The 26,530-nt window shown below is 39.5% G+C and overlaps 1 protein-coding gene across 3 annotated transcripts; it reads left to right on the plus strand.

Moving 5' to 3' along the window:
* Window positions 1-22: 22 nt before the first annotated feature.
* myom1a (myomesin 1a (skelemin)) lies at window positions 23-26,530 on the plus strand. Of its 3 annotated transcripts, XM_035955690.2 has the most exons (38): window positions 25-181; window positions 1,502-1,713; window positions 5,803-5,943; window positions 6,038-6,224; window positions 6,363-6,520; window positions 6,744-6,836; window positions 6,987-7,075; window positions 7,499-7,543; window positions 8,274-8,435; window positions 8,562-8,723; window positions 9,319-9,460; window positions 9,918-10,117; window positions 10,195-10,251; window positions 11,782-11,906; window positions 12,559-12,742; window positions 12,957-13,131; window positions 13,665-13,786; window positions 15,229-15,425; window positions 15,665-15,791; window positions 17,376-17,560; window positions 17,685-17,799; window positions 18,012-18,168; window positions 18,291-18,397; window positions 19,135-19,179; window positions 19,402-19,538; window positions 19,656-19,800; window positions 20,146-20,205; window positions 20,292-20,359; window positions 20,456-20,581; window positions 21,145-21,228; window positions 21,514-21,601; window positions 21,699-21,737; window positions 21,963-22,068; window positions 24,607-24,770; window positions 24,892-24,928; window positions 25,167-25,189; window positions 25,553-25,608; window positions 25,796-26,530. In XM_035955690.2, the coding sequence occupies exons 2-38, from the start codon at window positions 1,553-1,555 to the stop codon at window positions 26,063-26,065; spliced, it is 4,539 nt and encodes a 1,512-aa protein (XP_035811583.2). In that variant the 5' UTR covers window positions 25-181; window positions 1,502-1,552; the 3' UTR covers window positions 26,066-26,530. The 3 variants fall into 3 exon arrangements, with proteins under 3 accessions (XP_035811584.2, XP_035811583.2, XP_023142611.2); XM_035955691.2 differs by lacking the exon at window positions 1,502-1,713 and having other exon boundaries at window positions 23-181; XM_023286843.3 differs by lacking the exon at window positions 21,145-21,228.

Raw genomic sequence — 26,530 nt, forward strand, 5'->3', positions numbered from 1 at the left:
TGACGGTGTCTTGTGCTTTCTGCCGAGTGGCAGCATTATTTTTGTTCTGTGGACTGCCTTCCTGTCCACTGCCCCTCACCCTGCTGCTTTGCCTGGATCTGAACTTGCTTTAGCTTATTTTGGAATAAAACACCCTTTCTCTAATTTTCTGCATTTGTGGATTGGTGGATCTTTAATTGTGGTGAGTGATTTTATTTTACTTTTTAAATCCCAGTCCTTATCCAGTACTGAGGAACTGTTATTCTGTAATCCTGAAGTGATCAAGCCTGAGGCCTACTTCCACTGTATTGATTTTATGAATAATGTGTTTTAATCAGTTTGTTTTATTGTCTCTGATACTAGCAGAATTTTCTTCATTTTAGGATACTGTGTTCTTGTAGATTTAACTGCATGTGTCACTGTAGTGGGTTTTTTCCTGAATGTGAAAGTGCTCATTTATTTCATTAACATTTACTCTACCTTTAAAAACAAGAGATTTTTATGCCCTACATCTCTCTGTCTTCATTCCCTCTGTGCCCTCATGGCTTACAGTCCATTTAAACATGTAGCTCCTGACGCTGCTCGCAGTAGGTGTTGCTCAAGCACATAACCAGCAGAAAATATATCTGTGATCAGTTCTCATAAGACTACATGTGATGTGTAGATTATAGAATGACTGTAGTCTGTGGTTCCATGGTGATGGGATGTGTTCAGTGTTTTCAACCTGCCTAACTTGAGCAATGCCTTCATGCTTAAATTAGTGGTCGTGATTCATTGCTTGGTAGATTCACAGAAAAAAAATAGGTAACAGTTTTGATGGTGTATTATTTGTTGTCTTTTTAATTTTTTTTCCCAAAAATATCAAACATCACTCATTCGATCTGCTAGTTTTCTGTGACTCTAAAAACTTTGAATATGATCTGTAGTTTAGGTGAAAAAAGCAGTCAGAATGTGACATAGCTGGCTTTAGGAACTTGTGATGGTATTCAGTACTATTTCATCACTATATTTATGATAAATGAGTAATAAGAAAATAATAGGGAACTTAATCTGTAAAGAATTGAATTATTTGTTGCTGCCCTAATACCTCCTTATTGTAATATTAATATACACAAATCCTGCAAGTAAATGAAGACATACTTTAGTATTTTACCCTTCTTTTTCTAGCAGTCTTGCATCTCACCACATTTTATTTTCCAATTCTTCACAAAGTATTTTCAACTTTTGTGTTTTAAATTCACGTATTGTCATTGAGGACATAAAAAGAAGATATGGAGTTTTTCAAGGTTGCCACAGTTTATTTATTACCTGCTGCTTCATTTAACACAGTAGATTTTAACCAGAGCTAACACTAGGGCTACGCGTACAGAGCAAAAATCATCATAACACCATCTTAACACCATCTTTTAAAATATGTTTTGCCTGAAACATCACTCCTAATACCTCATTTCCATCCCCCGCTCTAAACTAATGCCCGGTTTAGAAATCCAACGATATTAATGACAGTGAGATTGATTTACAGAGCTGGTAAAGTAAAGGACAGTGGTTGTAAGTTGGCGGAGTGGCCCTCAGGATGTCAGGATCATTACAAGTGACGTTGAAGCAGCAGCAGCAGCAGCATCAACATGTGGAGAAGCAGCAGCAGCAGCTTCACTTTGAGAGCAGCTATTACCTGAGCACCAAGTCGTCTGTTAGCCAGAAGTCGTTCTCGACTTACAAGACCAGCAGCCATCGGTAAGAGGACGGGAGGGACGCTGATGCAAGGTCTAAAATACGTATAAGATGGGTGATGTTATAGCGCTGTAAAATAAAAAGCAGGTTGTCTGCATGTAACCTTCTACCTCCATCACTTCTGAAGTGATGGATGCGTTTACCTCTTTGAAATATTCAACAGTTTACTTAGAGTCTGGACTGACGTGTTCAGGAGCATGAAACAAGGATGATGTCGATAAAAGTGTGTTTTCATGAAGATCAGGTTGTTTCTATTCATTGGTCCTCATTTACTCAGTGGTTTGTTTTTTTAAAGATCTTCATTTTTCTTTTTCTAATTTTTCTAATTGAATATTGAGCCTGTGAAGCCTTGCACAGCCTTGTGTCACTGATTCACAGTTTTACTAGTTCATAAATTGATATTTTTATTTTTAAATCTCACTTGACAAGTCACGTTCGTAGTCTCAAGTCAGCGAAATCTCAAACGGTTAAACCTTTATTCCTAATTTGTGTTACTTACAGCCAGTTTCCCAGACATGGTTTAAGCCTAGTACTGGAATAAAAGAAGAAAAATCGATGAGTATCTCAATTGAAAATAAAGTTTTTAGTTCTGAAAACTGACCTAAGTCTGACCCTAGCCCACTTCTGAAGTTTACATCTCTGTGTTGTTGTAATGTTTCTACTACTCACTCACAGTATTTTGATGATGTGTTTATATGGAAATATTTGTACCATTGTATTTGGGTCTGAAGGGAATTAACATCCGTAGCCAATAGCACATAAATACACAGCAGTAGAAAGCCCAGTGAATACAGTAATACAAAGACAAAGTTATATTTCAAGAAAATATACTGAAACATGTTTAATATTTTCTAGTTAATACTTCTTTTTTTCTTCCTTTTTTGTTTTCTACAAGATTAAATGAAATAGATTTGTCTATGGACCTGGGATCATACAAAATAAGCCATTTTTTAATTTGAATATTTCAATTATTACATTTTTTTGCTATTGTCTGATATTTTACTGAATACATAGTTAATGGCTAACGAAGAAAATTATAGACAAAGTAATGGTTAGTGAAAAGAACTAAAAGTTTCAGTTCTAACTTGAGACCTGTGTAGGTGAACTTTCCCTTTCCAGCCTCTGCCTGATACCATAAATAACAAAGTGAGTCACAGAAACTTACATCTGAAATTTCGTTTTAGAATTGAATTAGCCTTGATTAAAATCGAGAATAGAGTTGTGTTAAAGGGATACTAACGATCAAAACAAGTCTAGAACTAGTAGCTGGCAAAAGTAGCACCTCAGAGCTGTATATATATGTGGCTCTTCCATTGTGTCACTTATCAACATGTAACATGTTGAGAGTTTCTTTGTCCTTCAGGCTGCAGGGCTCAGTGTACATGCTGGAGCCAGGAGAGCTTTCTAAATGGGGTCAAGGGAAGAATTTCAGCTGTAGTGAGAAGCTGCCAGATATATTCATGGACAGCAGAGCTATTTCTGTAGACAAGACATGAGACGCTGCCATTCGGCCAACTGTAAGACAGACATGAAATAGTAGCTGGCTGGACACTGGCTTCTACAGAAGGTTCATAGTTAATATTTGTTGGACATACACTACCGTTCAAAAGCTTGGGGTGACTTAGAAATGTCCTCATTTTTGAAAGAAAAGCAATGAAGATAACATTAAATGAATCAGAAATACGGTCTAGACATTGTTAATGTGGTAAATGAGTATTCTAGCTGGAAACAACTGATTTTTAATGGAATATCTATGCAGAGGTACAGAGGAACATTTCCAGCAACCATCACTCCTGTGTTCTAATGCTACATTGTGTTAGCTACTGGTGTTGAAAGTCTAATTGATGATTAGAAAACCCTTGTGCAATTATGTTAGCACATGAATTAAAGTATGAATTTTCATGGAAAATATGAACTTGCCTGCGTGACCCCAAACTTTTGAACAGTAGAGTATATTCACATTCTACTTGTCAAGGTGATTAGTGTGTGTTTTTTGTGGGATGGTGTGTAACGGCACCTTGTGTCTGAGTTTCCATGTGGTGCTTTCACTGCTCATCATTCAGCTCTTGAGACTGATGCACACCCCTCAACTTCTCAGACTCTTTAGAAATGAAATGCTCCTTACAGCAGGGAAACTTTCTGTACCTTTGACTTTCTCTCACACTGAACCAAGGACTTCCGTTCAGCACACCTGGTGAGTCAGCAGTAGAAATAACTTCTTGATAATCTTTTGTGAGACTATCTCCATGTGCCTCTCTCTGCGGTGTATTGAGCCCATCCACCAGCTTGATCCTGTCTTACCAGTAAGGAATAACATCTATTGATGTGGAAACTAAGTCCCAAATCATGGGCCCAAGTCTAAGACTTGACCGTATTTAAATGGTCAAAAAGCTTCTTTAAAGATCCTCCAAAAATCAGCCCTTGAAGTCAGCATTCAAGGGCAGCAGGATTTATTATCAACCAAAAATCCAGGAGTAATTCTTAGCAGTGAAAACACCACAAGAAAAACCAAAGATACTGAGCTGTGCATTGTCTTTTATGCTGTGAGAGATGGTCATTTTCCCACACCTATAGGGCGTATTATTGGAGGGATAGTTTTGACATCATTATACTTTTCTGAATCTATTGGTCAGATCATGACATCAGGTCATCATATTTCACTATTAGATCACACTTTACAGAGAACATGCCCAGACATGTTCAGACCTTGCCGTTATTTTGTGACAGATCTCCCGCATGTTATGCCATTATGTATTAAGTTTCTTACACATTTTTAACAGTTATATTGCCTTACATTTACACCATTATGTTTTGAGTACTCCATATTTCATTTTTCTACAAAGAATGTGATTTGTCTTTACACCAAAAATACATGTTTTACTTTATGGTCTTCACATATACCATACCATCAAAACATCAGTCATTACTAGAATATTCATCATTATGTATTTTATACACGTTTTAACTCTATTCCTCCATCTAATAGCATTTTCCATGATTATATCATCTTTTACTTTTAGCACATTATACCCAAAAATATTACACACTATCAAAGCTGTGCTATGCTGCTTTTTCTCCAGGACAAATGCAGAGACTAAAGCATACTCAGCAGAGATTATGTGTGAACGCAGGGCTGTAAAATCAACCTTTCCACCTTGGTGAATAGCCACCGGTTCCGGTTCCATTTTTAAACCCTGCTGACAAAAGAAAGGTCTGAGAGGCTGATGAGTCAGAGTGCAATATGGGTCAGGACCCTAGAAGGTAGATGGAAATACATCTTCTTCTCTGAGTAACTGGACTGTAGCATCAGCTGAATGTGTCATTACATAACCAACATACGAGTTTTAAGGTTTATATATTCAGCAAGCAGTGTGGTTCATGGTTTTTGTGTTATTTTTAGATGACTGCGCCTTTGCATTCTTTCTTTTTCATTTTTTTTATTCTTGCAAGCAAATGTGGTGTGTTTGCTCAGTTGAAAGTTTACAAGGCAAAGCGAACATTACAGCAAATAAGCTGCAGTCTCCTAAATAACCGTAACACCTGATTAAACTAAATCAATTTTAACATAAGCTGAACATTACAACCTTAATAAAGGTAGTATTTCTTCCAGAGGTGTTGTAGTAGACAACTTTAGACTAGAATTTAGTAAGCAGAATTTGTTTTATGTACTTAGAGTGCCAGGATTTGTTCCATAAAACCTACATAATGAACTGTCTCTGGCACTCAGCTCCCAGACACTTACCGACCTACTGATAATTACAATCGCAAATGAATAGCTTCATTATTTTAAAGGGCCAAGTAACTTTCTAAAACAGTTTGGCACTGTGGTATTTGGCAAATATTACTTGAACATGGGGTAGGTAGGGCATTGGTTTGAGTCTATTTTCCTCAGGGGATTAATAAACAAGTATCATTTACAGCAACAGGACAGTGTGGGATTGATTCAAAATAAACTAAAAACTGTATATTTCACAAGCCTTTTCTTTAATGTATAATGCTGTGTTTAAATGCTAAAGAGCACACCACAGTCTGTACATGCGACCACTGGATGTCAGAGTGCAAATGAGCTGAATCTTGTTTATCACTTCTAAGAGTGAAGACTGCCGTGAAGACAGAGAAGGGGCAGGAGGTGGTTAAACTGAGCCCGCTACCTACGAGAGCCAAACGCACCTACCTGGCGATGGACACAGACAAAGAAATCATTGGCTATGTTGTTCCTGTATTTAGAGCCAAGTGAGAAAGGATCTTCAGTACAATTTCTATCACACACACTGTGTTTTGGGACATGTTCCTGTTGTCACATCTTGCTGGTTTTGCATCGTTTCAGTCATGAAGTGGTTCGGGGCCTGATGGAGGCCCGGGAGGAGGATGTTACAGAGGAGGGGATTAACTATGTGGCCATGAGGAACCTGTTTGTCAGGGAGGCTCGGGAGGCAATGGATGTCAAAGTGGAGAAGAAAACCAGAACAAAGCAAGTCAGAGAATCCGCTGAACGCCTGCAACTCGGACGGACGGTAATTCCCCTCCATTCCTCTGTGGATTTATGTGTACAAGGGCATGATGTTCATTTTGAAAAAATCTAATCCATCGCATGAAGCTCACATGTAATCATTCCCTTTATATCACTAACTGGTTTCCCTCCTGTGCTGTAGATGGATGAATGGTCCGAGTTTCGTAAGAAGATGAATCCAGACAGCCTCACACACCCTCCGGAGTTTATCGTGAAGCCCCGTGGACAGACGGTCTGGGAGGGCAAGACTGTCAAGCTGCACTGCACTGTGGCTGGTTGGCCCAAACCCAGGATGGCCTGGTAAGTTACGCTCAGAGTTCATTTTTCTCCACCTTCTCTGAGTCACAAGGAAAGAGGAGGATTCGAGTGATCAGTCATGCGTGTGTCATCGGGAAGTTTCCGTCTCCGTCAGCCAAATCTATTTTCCACAGCTGCAGCCTGAACACACACACTCCTCTGCAATTAAACACTCTAAAGACAACAGTAAAAATAAACAGCTGTCTTCTTTTTTACTGTTTTCAAGGTACAAAAACAACGTGCTCATTGATGCCAAAGCCCACCCTGAGAAGTACACAGCCGAGAGCAATTACAACATGCACTCCCTGGAGATCAAGAAGTAGGTAATCATTCAGCTCACACCACGTGGTCTCAATCAGAACTAGGAACATTTACCCCAAATTCACTTTATCCACACCTGAATACATTCTTTTCAGCAATTTTGAATGAAAAACAGATCATCTTACACGTGTGCACATTCTGTTTTCAGCTGTGATTTCTTGGACACTGCTAAGTATCATGTCTCTGCCCTCAATGTGAAGGGGGAAGCTTCGTCTGTGGCCAACATTGTTATCAAAAGTAGGTACCTCAGTCTTTTCTTTCACATATTGTTCCCTCCTTCTCTGCACAGCCTCTCCTGTCTCCTTCAGTTAGAGGTCAAAATAGATGTTTGGAATGCCAACTTGAACTCTCCATGCTCCCACAGTTGTGTCTAGAGTAGCACTCTTTACAGAAACTGGCTGCAGGGAAGTCTTAAAGCTCATTTACAAAAGCTGAAGATAAGATAAAGATAAAGTTCTTTATTTCTCCCCACTCCAGGGGAAATTTACATTGTTACAGCAGCTTTATTTACAATATATACAAGGGTGAAAAAAATTTTTAACAGAAAAAATAAAAATAAAGTTTAAAAGTGCAAAGATGGAGTAGTTGATGAAGATGAAGCAGTTTTTGTGCTAACAATTCAACATAATTACTGGCTTACTGACAGATTTCTCTCCACAGGGTTCCAAGAGGGAGAGGAAGCAGGCCCACTTGATCCTAAACCACGTAAGACAGTTATGTATATATATAATATATATTGTACATTTCACACACCAGGTGGTCAATACAAGCCATCAAATCAAAAAAGTATAGCGTAAGGCTATGTTAATCCAAACTGCTATATCAGCAATGGAAAAAATGACTGTGTAACATTTAAAGACTTACTCATTGTGGTAAATCCACAGAATGTGTCAGTTAGGTTTGTTCTTCTCAGCACTACAGAGTGTTTTATGTTCTTACCTAGAAAGCTGTTTTAAGTGAAGCTTTTCTAGAAGACCAGATACGATGCAAATACGATACGACTGTACTGCAGCTTAGTCTGGAATTAATTCTGTATCTTTAAGGTCAGTTTTCTTGGTAAACACACAGTTACTAATTCTCATGATCTTTTTGCTCATACATAAAGATCATAGAAATAACAGTATTACCAAAGTATATAGGCAAAATTTTGAATACAATAATCTAATCTGGCAACACACTGATCCATATTAAGCAACAGAAAGGAGTTCTTCAGCCTGATACACTTAAACTGAAGGATTACAAATTCCCTGTTAGTTGCTACTTTCTGTTAAAGACACAAAGGGACACTGAAGAGACACTATAAGTGAGCCTAAACACTGTTGTGTCTAGAAAGAGTGTTGAAGGGACAGGAAATATGGAACTGTTAAGCGAAAAATGTGCTGGATGGGGCACTTTGACCATATCAACTTCATTGAGTGTTTTTTCCTGTCCCCAGATGGTTTCAGCCCTGAGCATGGTGTAACCTTTGAAACCACTATCATTGACAAATTTGAGGTGGCCTTTGGCCGTGAAGGGGAGACAATGAGCCTGGGCTGCACTGTCATCATTTATCCCACTGTGAAGAAGTACCAGCCTGAAGTGGTGTGGTACAGAAACTGTACGTAGAAGACTGAAGTGGAAATAGTGCATCGTCTTCACTAAATTATTCATCCATGTTTCCTTTCCAAGTGTAATCTACTCATGTGTCCAATCCCACTTCTTTGTTATTGACTTGTCTCACCAGCTGTCCCCTTGAAGCCCTCTAAATGGGTGCACACCCACTGGTCTGGGGAGCGTGCCACACTCACTCTTATCCACCTTAACAAGGAAGACGAGGGCATGTACACCCTGCGCATCAACACCAAATCTGGCTTTGATTCCTACTCTGCCTATGTGTTTGTCAGAGGTAAAGTGCCTAAAGTCATCTGTCACAGGAGGTGATTTCACTACAGAAGTAGGGTCTCTTAAAATGTAGCTTTCTAATTTTGTCTTACATCAGTATTTTCATTTACCTCCAAAACCACTGACCCTTAAATCAGCCCTGAATTGTACAGTTTATGTAACAGTGCTATGTGCAAACTGCACCATATTACAGATGTAGTGGGGAAGTATTTAATTCTGCTACAGCTTTAAGTGACACACGGCTCTGTGTGAGGTGTTTGGATGCCTATGAGGAATGTTGTTTCTATATCTGTCTGCATGTCTGAAAAGCCGCCACAGAGCGTGTGCTCTGTTTACATCTAAAGGTTTATACAGAAAAAAGAATCTTCAAAACCTCTTGTTAATGTTAGTAAGGTATAAAGTACTGTATCTTAGCTAGTTACAGTGCTGCCACACACTCTCTGTACTGTAAGGACCTTAGTAAGTAGGTCAGAAAGTGAAAACTGAGAATGTAATGGAGATCAGCCTGATTTAGAAACAGCTCCTCTCAAATGTGTGTCTTCTTGCTTATGTGTGTGTGTGTCTGTGTGTGTGCGTGCATGTGGACCTTGCCTTGCCAGATGCGGATGTGGAGGTGGAGGGGGTTCCCGTGGCTCCGTTGGATGTGCGCTGTCATGATGCCAACAAGGACTATGTGGTGGTAACCTGGAAGCAGCCAGCGGTGGAGGGCAGCAGCTCCATCCTGGGATACTACATCGACAGGTTGGTCACCTCCCTCACTCACGCTTTACAATATTTTGCCCATGTTTTACACAACATTATTTGCCAATTCAATTATAATTCACTTTACATAGGATTTCATATCATTCTATTTACAAGACATACAGTAAAACTTGATTGTACTTTTTCTTTTGATGTAGAAAAACAAATACTGCAGGCACATGTCGCTCACCCAAATTTGTCCTAGATTGCCGTCGAGCTGCAGTCTCGACAGATAAATGTCATCATCGAGATAAATAACACCTACATGGATCCCTACCTGCTGTCACTGTGTGGGCAGGTAGTCTGAATGATGGGCTGTTTATTTCTGTGTCAGTTATTTATATCATTCAAGCCCAAAGAGGCTGACGTTGTCTAAGACCAGCTTTTTTGCTGTGAGGTATTTTTTCTTGATGTTAAATACCAATGTTCGCAAATCTAACATAAAAATGTTCTGCAGGTGTGAGGTGGGCACCCATCACTGGGCTCAGTGTAATGACACCCCAGTGAAGTACGCCCGCTTCCCTGTCACCGGACTGGTGGAGGGGCGTTCTTACATCTTCAGGGTGCGGGCCCTGAACAAGGCAGGAGTCAGCCGTCCGTCCCGTGTCTCTGAGGCCGTGGTCGCCATGGATCCCTCTGACAGGGCCCGTCTCAGAGGTAAGAGTCCCGCTGATGTGATTCAACAAACCACCCCTCTGAATTTTTAAATATATTTCTGTTATTCCTCCCAACAGCTGGTCCTTCAGCACCTTGGACTGGAATGATCAAGTTCACAGAGGAAGATTCCACTGGTAAGGAGTATTAAAGTATTAAGGTATCATGTTAGATATTGTGCTCTTCAGTTGGCTCGGCAGTTTATAGTTTGTCCTCGGTGTAAAACTTTAATATCTTTCAAGTACTGATCAAGTTATGTCAGGAATAACAAGTTTAGCAGTCAGACAGCGCAGTACTCCACCAAGGCTGCTCAGTTGTTGTATGATTTCCGACGGATAAGTCCAGAGAAGTTTGCAGCTGTCGATATGTAGTAGGATCGTCAGCTGCCTGCTGACGATCATGTGATCTCCCAATGATACAGAAAACTTTAACAAATCCGTGCATCCAGACTATAAGCTGTATCACTGCCAAAATCTAATCACTTGGTCCTTGCGTCATTCCTGACCTTCCCTGAAATTTTCATCCAAATCCTTTATTCCACTTTTGAGTAATGTTGTGAACACACAGACAGACGGACAAACGCACACCGATCATCACATAACTCCACCACGTTCCTTGCCAGAGTAATAAATTAGGCCAGAGCTCTGCCTCCTGACACCCACATCCATCTTTCATACTATCACGGCATTAGCAAATCTCAAACAAACCCACAAATCTATCTATAGACACGGTTGCAGGATACAGACTTCTCTTCTTTGGCTTTGTCACACAGCAGTATGATCGATGTGTGTCTCCAAATTGAGAAAGAAACTGGAATATAAACACTTGACACACAGTGATTTTTCTTTTATATGTTTTCTAGCATGACCTTATTAAAATGGACTCATGAAAACAGATCTACTGCATACAGATTCCAAGTTTTTGCTGTAAAATCATTAACCCCTTGATGCCTATTGTTGTGAATTTGCATCATACTACTTTCATTCAGACTGCAGCCGAGATAGCGTATTGATTCCCCCAATGCCGGTTTGTGCATATTCAACACGTACCTCAAAACCTTTTGCAAGCACTGGTTTCTCGTAGGACCAGTCAAAGTGGGACCTAATTATTATGTATCTGTTGTTATTATTATTATATATCTCTTCTATGCATAATAGACAAATTAACAGTCTACTTCACTTTATTTTAGCATCAGCTGGAAAGCAAAAACACACTTTTTTTTAAATTTAATTGTAAATAAATTCAGGCATCAAGGGGTTAAGAACAAAGCTCCAGATAAGTCTACCGCCATCAGAGCTGAGCTGCTACATTTTTTTTTTCAGTAGATTCTTTATACAGACATTTCTTAAAATGTATGCAATATATAATTTTGGACAATATTTTATGCAGAAGGAGTTCCTATATGACTGCTTGTACTGACAAATCATTAAATGTTGATCATTTGAGACATATTTTGATAACTGGCATAAAAGGAGTTTGTGAAATAAATATATTTGTTTTCCTCATACTAATGCAACCAAAAATACTGTTTTCTTTTGGTATCTGCACTGAAATTCAGCTATATTTGCATAAGAATCAACAATCAGCCCAACAGACCTGCACTAGTCATAAGTATAAGCTCTCTGGTTGATCACCTTCAAATAATGAGCGTTGTCTTCCCTACTCAGTGGGCGTGGTCCCTGGAGAACCAACTGATGTTGTGGTTACCGAGGCAACCAAGAGCTATGTGGTTCTCGCCTGGAAGCCCCCTGTGCAGAGGGGTCACGAGGGAGTCATGTATTACATAGAGAAGGTGAGGAGAAATGGAAAAATGAATCATGGGCATACATCAAGTTTCAAAATATTCTTCGATATAAAGTGATTTCCAAGCCTTTGTTTTGGTAGTAAATGAGAATTCCAATGTTTTCTCATATGGACCATTATTATTAACAGAAATGTATTTGTAATACAAGTCACTGAACTAAAGTCTAACTGTTTTGTATTGGATATTGTATTGCTGCTCAATATTAAATGTGAATGTTCGCAAGATGATTGTCAGCATATGTTAATGGACCAGCGCGCAGTGATTAGCATCATTGCAAATATGTCAGTGTCAGTAATTTATAGCTTATGTCCTTTTTTCAGTCGTTTCATTGAAATATGAAAACAACACGTAGACGGAAAAAAGACAGTTTTTTCAGAATATCCCCTAATCTTAATTTAGATTTTTCTTTAATTGTTGAATTTTACTACCAAAAGTGAACCTATTCAAATGAAACAATGACAGTAAATGTTGACCACAGACCATTAGACAACTGACATGCAGAAGACTAGCAACTGGAGACTTGATACCCCTCATGCCATACCATAATATACAGTGACGATGACATTGTTCGATTTCCCTTATTACAGTCATGTTATCTGCCTCCGTGTCTAACATTTCTCTGGCTCTCGGTCGACCACAGTGTATGTCTGGGACCGACACCTGGCAGAGGGTGAACACTGGTATGCCAGTCAAGTCTCCCCGCTTTGCCCTGTTCGACCTGGCAGAGGGTAAATCCTACAGCTTCCGTGTGCGCTGCTGCAACTCGGCTGGCGTGGGCGAACCCTCTGAATCCACAGGAGACATCACAGTGGGAGATAAACTGGGTGAGCTGCCACACTTGGGAATCGGCATCCTGCATAGGGCTGCAGGAGGTTGTCAAAAATCATAATAGCACTGCTTTACTGCCCGGCCCTATTTCTTCATCAGAGACTCCTGCACAGTTCTGCATCATTGTTGTTCATTATTTACACTTACTGCTAACAAATCCTTTCTTTCTTTCTTATTTTTTTTTTACTACCCTCTTTCTCTCTCTAACAGATCTGCCGTCAGCTCCAGGCAACCCAGTGGCCACCAGGAACACTGACACCTCTGTGGTGGTCTTCTGGGCGGCCTCTAAGGATGTGAAACACTTGGCAGGTTACTATATTGAATGCAGTGTGGTGGGCACGGATGACTGGGTGCCCTGCAACAATAAACCTGTCAAGCAGACCAGGTGGGCCAGACATAAAGTATTCTTTATTAAAGTTTGAAGAAAGACTGTAACTTTATTCAATAGCATTGACAGTGACAGTTATGGGAAAATGAAAAATGATAAAATGTAGTGTAATAATAGCACAAACTGGGAAGAATTTGAAAGCCACAAAATGCCAGATTTTGAACAGAAATGTAACATTAATATTTCAACAAACAACTCTTCTCTATGTAAGATACAGTGGAGTGAAGGCATTCTTTTGCAGAGAATGAAGTCTCACTCTGGTCATACCAGACCAAGTAAAGCTAGAGCTGCCAAGTAAACCCCAGACAGACTGTTAGAGACTGTAAAAAACTGTTTTATGTTTGATGCCCTTTAACTTGGAGAGTTTCTGAAAGTAGTTCAAACTGCATGGCTGAATCCACTGAGGTATGTTTCTTCCAGAGCAGTTATTCCCCTAAATAACCCAGGTCCAGTCTGTTGGTTGGCGGTAACACTTTCTGCTGTTATTAATAATAAACTGAGTAAAATGATAATCTCTCTATTCTGTTTAGGTTTGTGTGCCATGGCCTGACCACTGGGGCCAACCTTGTGTTTAGAGTCAAGGCAGTAAACGCTGCTGGATACAGTCAGAGCTCCTCTAATTCTGATGCTGTGGTTGTACAGGCTGCCATCTGTGAGTATCTGCATCAGAATTAACTACCATTGGTCACATTGTCATTCACACTGATTCATCCTCCCAGCATCATCCAGAGAATGATTGTTGAGAATGTATATGTCTTTTTCTTTCTTTTTCTTTCTTTCTGCTTTCTTTCTATTTTAAGGATCTCATACACTACCTGTCAACAGTTTGGGGTCACTTGGAAATGTCCTTATTTTTTTAAAGAAAAGTAGTTTTTAAAAAAAAAAAAAAAATGAAGATAACGTCAAATTAATCAGATATATAGCCTAGACATTGCTAATGTAGTAAACGACTGTTCTAGCTGGAAACGATTGATTTTTAATGGAATATCTACATGGGGGTTCAGAGGCCCATTTCCAGCAACCATCACTCCTGTGTTCTAATGCTACATTGTGTTAGCTAATGGTGTTGAAAGGCTCATTGATGATTAGAAAACCCTTGTGCAATTATTATGTTAGCACATAAATAAATGTGTATATCTATATCTATATATATGTATGTATATATATATGTATATGTATATGTGTATATATATATATATATATATATATATATATATATATATATATATATATATATATATATATATATATATATATATATATATATATATATATATATATATATATATATACACACTACCTATATATATATGTGTGTGTTCATATATTAACTTCCACCGTTTCTTCGTCATGTCATGGCCCAAAATTTTCATCTGAACCCATTTTTAGATTCTCAGAGAATACTTTTTCTTTTGCAGTAAAATTCCCATGTACTCTTGAAATGCAAGTGCTGCTTGATGTACTGCATGCGCCTGCATGATATATTCATCACTAACACTACATTTAGTCATGTTTCCCATTCTGGCATATTTTTTTTTTTTTTTTAGTGACAAGGTTAAAGCAGTCAGATAATGTTTTACAATGCTTTTACTTTGTGTAGATATTGATTTCTGCAAACATGCTGGAAACATTCTTGCTTGAGTTTTGTTTTGCTATGTGGTAACTCTTCAGGGGTACCTCTTGGTGCATGGCCAAGGTGAAGGCTAAAAAATTGTGTTCTTAAAGAGCATGATCCTAACGAGAGACTCACCTGGCTTCGGAGATTTTCTTAGTGAGAAAGTTGTCCTGCTTCTGGCCTTGAGTGTAAGTATTTTATCCATTACAGTGATTCTAAAAATAGTGTATTGCTTGTGTGTGCAAAGCATGTGGCTTGTATAACTGTAGCAGTTATAAACGCTGTGATATCTTAATACTAATGACCAATAAGATCTGTATGAGATTTGGCTAATGCCAGGCCATCTGTTTGAAATTATGAGTGATTATGAGTTTCTCATTAAGTACAAGACAGTCTGAAGTGACTGATTTTCTTTGACACACTCCATCACGTTTTCTCTTACAATTGCTTGCCAACCAGCTTGTCTTCTCTCACCACAGCCATACCTGGGAAACCCAGCGGTGTAACCCTGCTGGAGGCCGTCAAGGACTACATGGTCCTGGGCTGGACTGCACCCGCTAACAACGGAGGAGCTGATGTCAGGGGATACTTTGTGGACTACAGAACCGTGAAGGGAGGCGTTGTTGGGAAATGGCATGAATTGAACCACCAGGCACTAACTACAACTTCATATAAAGTAAGTTCTGGTACCTGAGGCAGCACTACACATTTAGAGTGGAGCTGATCTGATCTGTGACTGGAGGAGTAGTAACCAGTCACAGTTCTTAGTATCATCACTACATTTTGTCAAGCTGGCAGTCAGTTTTACCACATTATTAGGTTGTTTACAAGCGCTGCTTGGTAATTACAATAAAAAATAAACTGTAGCTTAGAGTGCATGTATGTTTTAATTGTCTCTAATTATTTGCATTTTAGGCTGAGAACCTGAAAGAAAATGTTTTCTACCAGTTCCAAGTGAGAGCGATGAACATGGCTGGTGTGAGTAAAGCCTCTCTGCCCAGTGCAGCTCTGGAGTGCAAGGAATGGACCATTACTGTTCCAGGTATGGGAGGCAATGTGCTCTTAGATTTTACAATGAGAATGATGACTAATCAACAGAAAGTTTTTTGGCAAGTATTTTCAGGATCACTTTACCATTTAGGGCTGCACAGTGGCTTGATGGTTAGCACCATCGCCTTGCAGCTGCAAGATCCCCGGTTTGTGTCCCAGCCTGGGCCTGGGATCTTTCTACATGTTCTCCCGGTGCATGCATGGATTTTCTCCTGGTAGTCCAGCTTCCTCCCACAGTCCAAAAACGAGCTGAGGTTAATTGGTGATTCTAAATTGTCCATAGGTGTGAATATGAGTGTGACTGTTTGTCTCTATATGAAGCCCTGGGATAGATTGATGACCTGTCCAGGGTGTCCCCTGTCGTCACCCTAAATCAGCTGGGATAGAATCTCTCCCCCTGTGACCCTAATGAGGATTAATCGGTGTATAGATAAAGGATGGATGGATGGATGGACTTTACCATTTAACACTTTGCAGCTCTTTGTTCAATTTGTACCATCAAAATGAATCTAATGAAATATGGGTTTTAAATTTTTGTTGTCCATTTCCTTCAAGTACTTCACCAACGGATAATCACATTTGTATTGTTGCTTGACAATGCAATGTTTAGCAGTTAGCTACTCAGTGGTTCCAGTCTAGTATTAATATTCACAAATGTCTCCAAAACTGGGTAGCCAACAAATTATTGCATGGTCACATGTGTTACATGCATATTGTACCTGTGCTGTTGGATCAGTGGTTTTGTGTGAAATCCTCTAGCTACTAATAGTACAGTCCAACCATAAGCACAAAACACAAAAAATAGAACATTGAGTCATTTTTCATTTTGGTTCAAATATATTCTGAAACAAAAAAACCCATGTGACTAATTTAAAATGAGTCTGAGAGACAATTAAGCATCTGTATCCATTTGTTTCACTTTGATGGTGCAAATTGATCAAAGAGCTGCAGTGTCACACGGAGCACCTAAGAAAAAACTACTGAACGCTATCTGGTTGGAAAGATATTAAGAATGTATGCCCTACCTTTCTAATGTGATAATTCGAAATGTCTTTTGGTTCTGAACTGAGTGTTGGTCAAAACACACAGTTTTACGATATCAACTAGGGTCTGACAAAATTTAGTTAGAAAGATTTATCCTTTAACTTTTCTTACAAACTGAATGATGATAAAAGAAATAATTCATGAATTTATAATGAAAATTTGTGGTCGTTAAGGTAATACAAGACTTACAGAGACAAACACCCAACGAAGTTTAGATAACAGTCAGTTAGATCACTTGTATTGGCCACAGCCCATCTCTAATAGATAGCCAATTCATCGGATCATGAGGACACATTAAAAATGTATTTTGAACAATACGCAAAACACATTTCTGTTCATAATAGGGTTTCTGTGGAATTGCCATATTGGTTAGCAGTACCATGATTTAAATTAAATGTAATTCCACTGACTTTGAAACCCTCGCTATATTGTCAATATTTTTCAATTATATTTTCTTTTTTCAACATTTACAGTTTGTTTCAGAATCTGTAATTATCCCCTGATCATTTAAATATCTCATATGTGTTTCCAGGTGCCCCTGTTGGTCTTCATGTGTTGGAGGTCCGTGACACTTCAGTCGTGGTTCTGTGGGAACCACCTGTATTTAATGGCCGCACTCCTGTCAACGGCTACTATTTGGACATCAAGGAGGCGTCTGCTGGCAGCGATGGCTGGAAGGCTGTTCACGAGAAGGCCAACAAGATGAAATACATGAAGGTAAGGATGATCCATGTGTTGTGGATTGGACAACATGGCCTTCCTGCATTTATCTTCATCTGAAATATGCATATGAAATGACAAAGGAAGTTACCTCACCCTGACTCGTCATGTGCCGATTCAGGTGACTGGGCTGAAGGCTGGTACATCCTACGTCTTCCATGTGCGTGCTCAAAATCTCGCTGGAGTTGGAAAGCCCTCAGCAGCCTTAGGCCCAATCCTGGCCCAGACTCGTCCTGGTGAGTGTGATTGTTATGTAACTCACATATTCAGTCACATAGTGGTCCTACGCAGGTCTGGAAAGTTTTTCAATAGTGACACAACTTCAGCTTGTAGACGTCTCTTCACTGACTTTCCTGTCTTACATTGTTATTATTTGCCCACACAAAGACTGAAATCTGTAATTCTAGTGATGTCCTCGCAAGATCACCACTGACTCTCTCTGTTGCAGGCACCAAGGAGATTTATGTGGATGTCGATGATAACGGAGTGATTTCTATGATCTTCGAGTGCTCTGAGATGAAAGAGGGCTCTGAGTTTGTTTGGTCCAAGAATTACCAGGCAATCACAGACACCTCTCGCTTGACTATTATCAGCGAAAAGGGCAAGTAAGTGTCCTTTATGTGCCCAGAAAACCCAACACCTGTCTACACTGCAAACATTTTCCCCATCAAACCATCAAAAGTCCTTCATCCTCCCTCACATTCTGTTTTTGTGTGCTCACCTCTAGAACCAGAGCGATCTTCAACAGTCCCTCCCTGGAGGATCTGGGCACCTTCTCCTGTGTGGTCACCAACACTGACGGCATCTCCTCCAGCTACACGCTCACTGAGGAGGGTGAGTCAGATAACACTGGTCCCATTTACAGATACAACTGACGTCACAGCTGTAGTGCTGAGTGAGTGAGTTTGTGAGGACTTCAAATGGTGTGAAAAGGAGGAATTGGATGGACTGTCATTACAACTCACGCTGCTGAAACAATGCACAGCCATTTAAAAAGACAGAATTTAGATTTGTGTAATTTGATCAGTTGTTTGTAAAATTACAGTGTTTATACATTTTGGCAAAACTACCAAATAAATAAAGCAAAGAGAGAGAGAGAGAAGCCAGGTGCTTCAAGACAAATTTACTAGCCTATTTCTTCCTTCCACCTTCCGTATTTGGTTTGTATCCAGTTTTGTGGAAGGTGTTTTCATTATAAACCACAGGAAAGACCCTCTGGAAAGTCTGCAGATATGAGAAGTCACAGAAAGGGCACAAAAAATCTGCATCAGAAACCTCATGCACTTGACATTTTAACAGTGGGACTGGACTAAACCCACACACACTCAGCAGGAATGCGCCGCAAAGTTGGTGAGTGTGTAGACTGGGATTGGACCAGCCTTAGATGTGTATACTGCTGTCTGTTAGCCTGTGTCAACAGCTGCTTCAAATTAACCTCTGTTACTCTGAGGTATATTTGTTTTTCTCCTGAAGGTTGTCTATTTACTTAGCTCTGTTTGTCTGTCAGTTTCCAGAGGTCATGGCATTTATCCATTTTATTGTTGTGTTGTTGTTTTTTTCCTTTTCGACAGGCCTCAAGCGTCTTCTGGACATCAGCCACGAGCACAAGTTCCCTGGTGAATATCAATACAGCACACGATAAGTTATTAGCACCAGAGTTTATATTTTATACTGATTCAAGTGTAGACACTGTTCTAGATATGATCAATCTATAAGCCTATGTTTGCCCAGAATATTGCTGATACCAAGCTAAAGGTACTCAATGGCTCACGATAATTTTTACATAGAAAATGTATAGTTGTTTCCACAAGAACTTTTAAAAATGTGCTGCTCTTCAGTTATTCCCTTCAAGAGTCAAATGGCCATGGACCTGCTTGAGAAGGGTCGCGTCCGATTCTGGACTCAGTTGGAGAAATACACTTCTGACTGCCAAGTGGAGTATGTCTTCAATGATGTCATCATTACTCAGGGAAAGGTAGGAATCATGCTTGTTTCATGTTATTCAGTGTGTTTACTTCTAAATTGGAATAACTTTGTATTAACTTTTCAAAAAGTGATGTACTGAGGTTTCTCTGTTCTTTATTCCTTCCAGAAATACACAATGAACTTTGACAAGTCCACTGGCATCATTGAAATGTTTATGGACTCTCTGGAGGTCACCGATGAGGGAACGTTCACCTTTAACCTGGTGGATGGCAAGGCGAAAGGCACCACCAGTCTGGTGCTAATTGGAGATGGTGAGATCTCACATGGAACTCTTACTTCCATGCTGCTGTTATATTCAGATTCATTAGTAAAATAGTTTTACATGTGGAAACAGAATAGATAGCCTAACCTGCCGTTTACTTATAGTGAAATCAAACTAAAAGCATTACTCTGTCAGGTGTGTTGCATTTATTGCAGTTAAAGTACATGTCCATTGAGAGGCAGCAGAACACAACCTTTCCTTACTGTTATCTATTCTTGATTGAGGATGGAGCTGATTTTCTTATGCAGTTTACAGTGGTGGAAAGAATAGGAATTTAAAAATCTTACTTTGACACATTTATGTTTTTTGTTGTTTTTTTAAAATCATTGTCCAGAATTCAGAGAGCTTCAGAAGAAATCAGAATTTGCGAGGGCGGAATGGGTCAGGAAACAAGGTGAGGATTCTCACTTCTTCCTCACAAAAGTTTATTGCTCAAAGACAAATGTGTTTCTGAAACTGTTTTCTGTTGCCTCTCTGCAGGTCCTCACTTTGTTGAGTACCTCGACTTTACTGTTACTCCAGCATGTGATGTGCTGCTGAAATGCAAGGTGAGAAAATGAACTTACACTGCTGGCAATATTTCTTCTAAAGAAGCTGTGTTGAGACTACACAACTTGTTCCCTTGTCTCTTCTTCCTTTCACAGATCGGAAATGTCAAACGAGAGACGGAGATCATTTGGTCTAAGGACGCCATTGAGATTGCAGAGGATGATGAGGATTCTCAGAAAATTGAGATGAAGGACGGCGAGCTGACCTTTAATATCGGAAAGGTCAGCCTTTAGATGGAGGCCGTACTTTGTGAAGAGTCGTGAGCTTATGAGTAAAGAACTGAACGCGATGCTGATGCAGCAATGCTTCCGTTGTAGAGCTTGACTAGATGCTGCGCTGCTAACCGTCCCTCTCTGACACACAGAATCATAAATGATGAAACACTTTTAAAAATGTTCCCCTTCCCATCCCAGTGGAGTGCTGCTGGAGTCAGTACATTAGTATCTGGGCAGATGTTTTTATCTAGAACTCGCCTTAGAAGCAATTACTTTTAATTCTTATTGTAAAATTGTGTATTACAGACATATAGATCACGTGTCAACATTTATGCCCATTTAATGCTAGTGCAACATAGTGTTTGTGGCTTTCATTCATTCACTTCATTTCTAACACTATATTCAATTTAGCTCTGCTGGCCACCTCAGGAAGGGCCCAGTGCCAGTGAAGTTAAATTGAAGTTTCATTAAATATGTCTATTCATCACTCATTAAGAGAGGGTTAGTGTCATTGCATGAGCTCCTGTCAGTCGCATTTGCAATAACTGGCTTATCTGTCTAATTTACAGTGGATTATTAAGCAAGAGCAAAAGAAAGGAAAAGAAGGGAAAAAACCACCAGCAGACGACGTTCCCCCACCTCCAAGACCTAAAGTCTGGACATAATCTCTCTGCCATAAGTTGACGCCTTATTGCTCCATGTGTCCTCTTTGTCTTACCTTTTTCATGTGTCCCACCATCCTTTCCATGTTTTCCTCTTAACGCCTGCAGCATCATGGGCGGGAGAAAAGCTTGCCTTTTCGGATTAGTTGGTCCCTGTCTGCCTATTCTACTGTCTGCTACCTGTCCTACGAATATTACTGTATTTCCCTCTGTTAGGTTGAAGGGAATAAATGATCCCCTCGTGGATACTGATGTGACTTTTGCTTTGAACTCTAGATCTCTAAGCAAGATGCGGGTGTTTACGAGGTCTTCTTGAGGGATGAGAGAGGCAAAGATAAGAGCACCTTCAATCTGACAGATGCAGGTAAAGTGTCCTTGATGAATTTCAGTGCTGCTCGTTTTACAAAAATGTGATATCAGCGAAGATGACATTAATTACTGGTATGTCTTGCTTTTCTCAGGATATCAAGCTGTAATGAACGAGCTGTTCAGAGTTATTGGTGAGTCAGTAAAATTCAAACCTACCATTCCGTAATGAAGCACAACACAGTCTACACATTAAAGCAGAATGTCCACGTGTAAAGTCCACATGTACAGTATGTTTCCTCAGCGGGAACTGTTGATAGTTATGCATCAGCATATTCTATGCTTCATTTATTCATCATCAATCTATATGATTTCCAAAAGATGCAAGTAAGTGCTTGTTTTTGTTCATTTCCCTCTAGCCAACTCTTCCAGTGAGATCAAAGTTGTCAGCACTGAACATGGCATCATCCTCTACTCCATGGTCACATATTACAACGAGGACCTGCGTGTTGGTTGGCTCCACAAGTATGTAAAAATGACCTTCTTTGCGTATACATTTGACGTCATTTTTTTATTATCTGGTCTGTCATACACATTTATTTGTAGTGAAAAAATCTCTCTGCTTTAGTGTAGCTGTTCTTGAAAAGGCATACCATTATCTAGACTGGAGTAAATAACTTGACTCAACATTATAAAATATTGCTGTAGTTTAGATTCTACATGTATTTATCGAAGACAGCACTTATCCATTTGCTACAAATTTATTGGATGTAGCCCAAAGGAAAATTGTCTGATTATAACACTAGAGTCTTACAAGCTATACTCAGGACACATGCATACACTGATAAAAAAAAAAAAAAAAAAACACAGGGCAACTAAAATTAAAGGTCCCATATTTTGCCCATTTTCAGAAAATGAATGAGAGGTTTCACGTGTCCCTAGAATATATCTTTCAGTTTTTCAACTCAAAATACTGCAAAAATGGTTCATTTCACAAAGACTGTATGACCCATCTGACTATTCTACTGTCTGTTATCTGGCCCTAGAATTCATACTCATTCCATAAAAAAATGTCAGACAGCAACTTCATTGTGAATACAGCCATATTAAAATACAGTATGTGAGTCATTGCAGAACTGGAGGACATTCGGGCTTCAAAATTAGCCGCACAATGTGCTATCACTAATAATTTTTCTATTGTTGTGGTGATTTCTACAAGTACTAAAAGTAATCCACTGCTTCTTCAGTTCCTCAGATGTTGGGAGTGTATGAAAACCCTTGTGTTCACTCTTTAGGGTGAACTTTAGAGTGAGCAGAAGCAGGTCTACAAAGTAAATAAACCTGGCAGTTAGTGAGACAGCTGCTGATTCTGAATAGCTCACCTGGAAGCAGCAGACAGTGATGAGGCAGGATTATACAATGTTTTAGACAGGCAACCATCGGCTTCTCATTCCTACTTACCAACTGACCAAATTTTAGCCAGCTCGTAAAGCTAAGAGGCTATCTCACTGAGACGGAATGTGAAGAACAGTAGTAGTAAACATCTTCATATTCCTATAGCTTTTATTTCTCATTCCCAAATTTTGAGGACATCCAAAATAATTTTCACCATATGGGACCTTTAAATGACTGCTGATGCTAATATCCTATACTAGATGTATCTGCATGGAATTTTCTTCACAAACTATCTCAAATGGATGGAGCAGGACAGTTCATGTTTTAGAATCAAGTATAACATGTGCATATAAATTATCCAAGCTGAACAGTTTGTTGTTTAATATAGCTACTAAATTTTCAGATTGGATCTTGACCCCATGAGCTGTCCTTGACATGGATATAAGAAAGACACCATTACCAGATTTAGCCAAACGGATCGTTTTAATCAGAAGCCTCTCAGCAGGTTGAGGTTGTACAAAGAATCAACAAGACATTGAAAACCACGTCAAAGCATAAACTCAGGGAATGAATGAAAAGAAAGCCTTGTAAAAGCAGTTACCAAACAGACACAAAAAGACAAAAGCAAAAAAGACTAAACAACACAAAGGATTTAATTCATAGTCTTAGAAGTAAATACTAAAGACACATAAAGCACACATGTACACCAAGAAAAGCACAAAGCAATGAATAGGAAACAACACCGACTGATTTCAAGTTTACTATCTAAGTTATACCTGCTTATAGTTTTCTTTTGTCCAAATGGATGGAGAATAACTCTTAATATTTTACAAACAAATATAGTATGTGGATGTAAACAATCCAAGTTTAAAGGTTTCTGTAAATTATCCATGGTAGTCATGATATTACTTGTTATCTACAACCTTCAAAGGTTCTACATAAACTACTGCAACATGCTTTGCATATATGGAATCACCTAGGCAAGCAATATATAATATGAAGCAATGTCCTGTTCCTGCACTCTGGTGAATAATATTGCACAATAACAAAATATTTAGACCAAAATCTTGAGCTCCCTTTCATGATCCTGTGATGAATTACGTGAAAACTCTACATACGCTGCTTTTCAAAGGTTTGGGGTCACCCAGACAATTTCATATTTTCCATGAAAACTGACACTTTTATTCATGTGCTAACATAATTGCACAAGGGTTTTCTAATCATCAATTAGCCTTTCAACACCATTAGCTAACACAATGTAGCATTAGAACACAGGAGTGATGGTTGCTGGAAATGTTCCTCTGTACCTCTATATAGATATTCCATTAAAAACCAGCTGTTTCCAGCTACAATAGTCATTTACCACATTAACAATGTCTAGACTGGATTTCTGATTCCTTTAATGTTATGTTCATCGAAAAAAATGCTTTTCTTTCAAAAATGAGGACATTTCTAAGTGATCCCAGAGTTTTGAACGGTAGTGTAGATGGGAACGAGATCTCAGCATGTGTATAATTTTGTTGTAATTCAAAGGAGATTTTGCAAATGTAGCTACTGCTCCCTCTTTGAATGTTTGCTCTTCATTGAATTAGATCTCATCATGCTACAGTTTCAGTCAATGAGGACTCTAGCATTACTTGATGTCTGTGTTCCCTGTTTGTTCATCAGAGATGGTAAGATTGCTGCTTCAGAGAGGGTTAAGTCTGGTGTCACAGGAGAGCAGCTTTGGCTTAAGATCAATGAGCCCACTGAGAAGGACAAGGGCAAATACACCATGGACGTCTTTGACGGCAAGGACGGTGTAAAGAGAGTCTTTGATCTGAGTGGCAAGGGTGAGTGACAGTTTGAAGTCAAAAAGAGAGAGATGCTCCAGGCATAAAAAGGATTACATTCAATATACTTTGGATATTGTGGTGCAAGTGTAACTAAAGGATAACTGTTGTTCTGCTGCAGCGTGGGAGGAGGCATTTGAAGAATTCCAGAAGCTCAAGTAAGTAAACAACCTCACCTGACTTGTTCCTCTTTTTGTATAATTCTGTATTTCTGTCTGAAATGATGTTTATGCCAATATATAGTTGCTGTCGTCACAAACTTAAAATAGACTCCATGTACTCTGTAAGCCAGTTCAGAGGCCCTCAGAATACATTTCCAGGTATTGTATAGCTTTGGAATAACCATGATACCATTTTAAGATGCTTCTGACAATATCTTTCTACTTCCTTCCATAGAGCGGCAGCAATCGCAGAGAGAAGTAAGTGGTTATTTATTCCTTGGCTTCTACCGAGAGGCATTGCTCTGTGAAATGATGTAACATTTGCTGGATACAGAGACCTTCAGTTTAATTTTTTACTTTGGTTCAGTGGAATTGAAGATGCAGCAGTTGAGATCTCATTAATAGAAATGAGATTTTCTGGAGATGAAATTACCATGCCTCTGAAATATTGAATTTAACAAAGACAGTTTTAAGCTGAAACTTACGTGGTTCGCTGAGGTTCACTTAGCCGTTAAAAATGCAGTTCTGGTGGATGTTGTGCTGTCAAAAGACAAATGCTTTCAGGCTGACTGACTGATTGATGGTTGACATTCTTGGCTCACTCCTGTACGTCTTGCTTAGACCGTGCTCGTGTTGTTGGAGGCTTGCCAGATGTGGTTGCAATCCAGGAGGGCAAGGTAAATAAATTAGACATTCACTCTGTTAATACACCGTGTGGAAGCCTTTAGCTTCACCTTTCACTTCATATTTCATCTAATCATTCCTGTGAGCGTCTCATCCTTATGAACTCTGATAAGATCTCCTGTGGAATGCATGTTTGCATGCCATACATCAATCCCCTTCCAAACTTCTGTCCCTCTTTAGTCCCTGAACCTGACTGGCAACGTCTGGGGTGAGCCTCAGCCTGAGGTGTGCTGGATGAAGAACGACAGGGAGCTGCTATCTGACGACCGCTACAAACTCAAGTTCGAGGCGGGAAAGTTTGCCAGCATCACAATCGCCTCCGTCACCACGGCTGACTCTGGCAAATACGCCCTCGTGGTCAAGAACAAGTACGGCACGGAGGCCGGCGAGTTCACCGTCAGCGTGTACAACCCAGACGACGAGGACAGCAAGGAGGAGAAGAAGGACTAAAGGATGATGCAGCGTCGTGAAATCAAAAAGAAAACAGTAGCGACCGGGCTGTCTCCAAAGCATTTTACCCCGGCACATGCCGGTGCAACAAAGCAGTTAAATAAACCATGAATCCAGCTGCTTCCTCCTGTGTCTTTCATGTGCTGGGCTAAAGAGCTTTGGGCATTGCTTGTCAAGGAAGCAAACAAGGAAGGTGGCACAGACAGAATAGTTGTGTGCTTGTAGTTGCTTGACATGTCTTCTGTCTCCTGTGGCCACTATCAGCAGTTAATGTAATGTATGGAAGATGGTTGACCTGTGATTAATCTTTGTTGTAAAAACAGCTTGAAGGCCAGCAAAAGCAAGACACCATCTTCTTCTAATATTACAGTAGTTATCTGAGTAACCTTTAACCTCTTAAGCCATGCCATCCTGAGGTTTTCATACTGTGAAAAACAATAAATAAAGAAAAAATGTTGTCATGAA

This window comes from Amphiprion ocellaris, chromosome 10, assembly GCF_022539595.1.
Source record: "Amphiprion ocellaris isolate individual 3 ecotype Okinawa chromosome 10, ASM2253959v1, whole genome shotgun sequence".
Lineage (NCBI taxonomy): Eukaryota > Metazoa > Chordata > Actinopteri > Pomacentridae > Amphiprion > Amphiprion ocellaris.

What these genes read in the sequence shown, in the direction of transcription:
- myom1a (XM_035955690.2), top strand. Translation starts at nt 1,553, where the DNA reads ATGTCAGGATCATTACAAGTGACGTTGAAGCAGCAGCAGCAGCAGCAT. An exon ending in CCCCACCTCCAAGACCTAAA is followed by an intron (nt 21,229 to 21,513) that starts GTCTGGACATAA and finishes TTTGAACTCTAG; the next exon opens with ATCTCTAAGCAAGATGCGGG. An exon ending in GGCAGCAATCGCAGAGAGAA is followed by an intron (nt 25,190 to 25,552) that starts GTAAGTGGTTAT and finishes CGTCTTGCTTAG; the next exon opens with ACCGTGCTCGTGTTGTTGGA.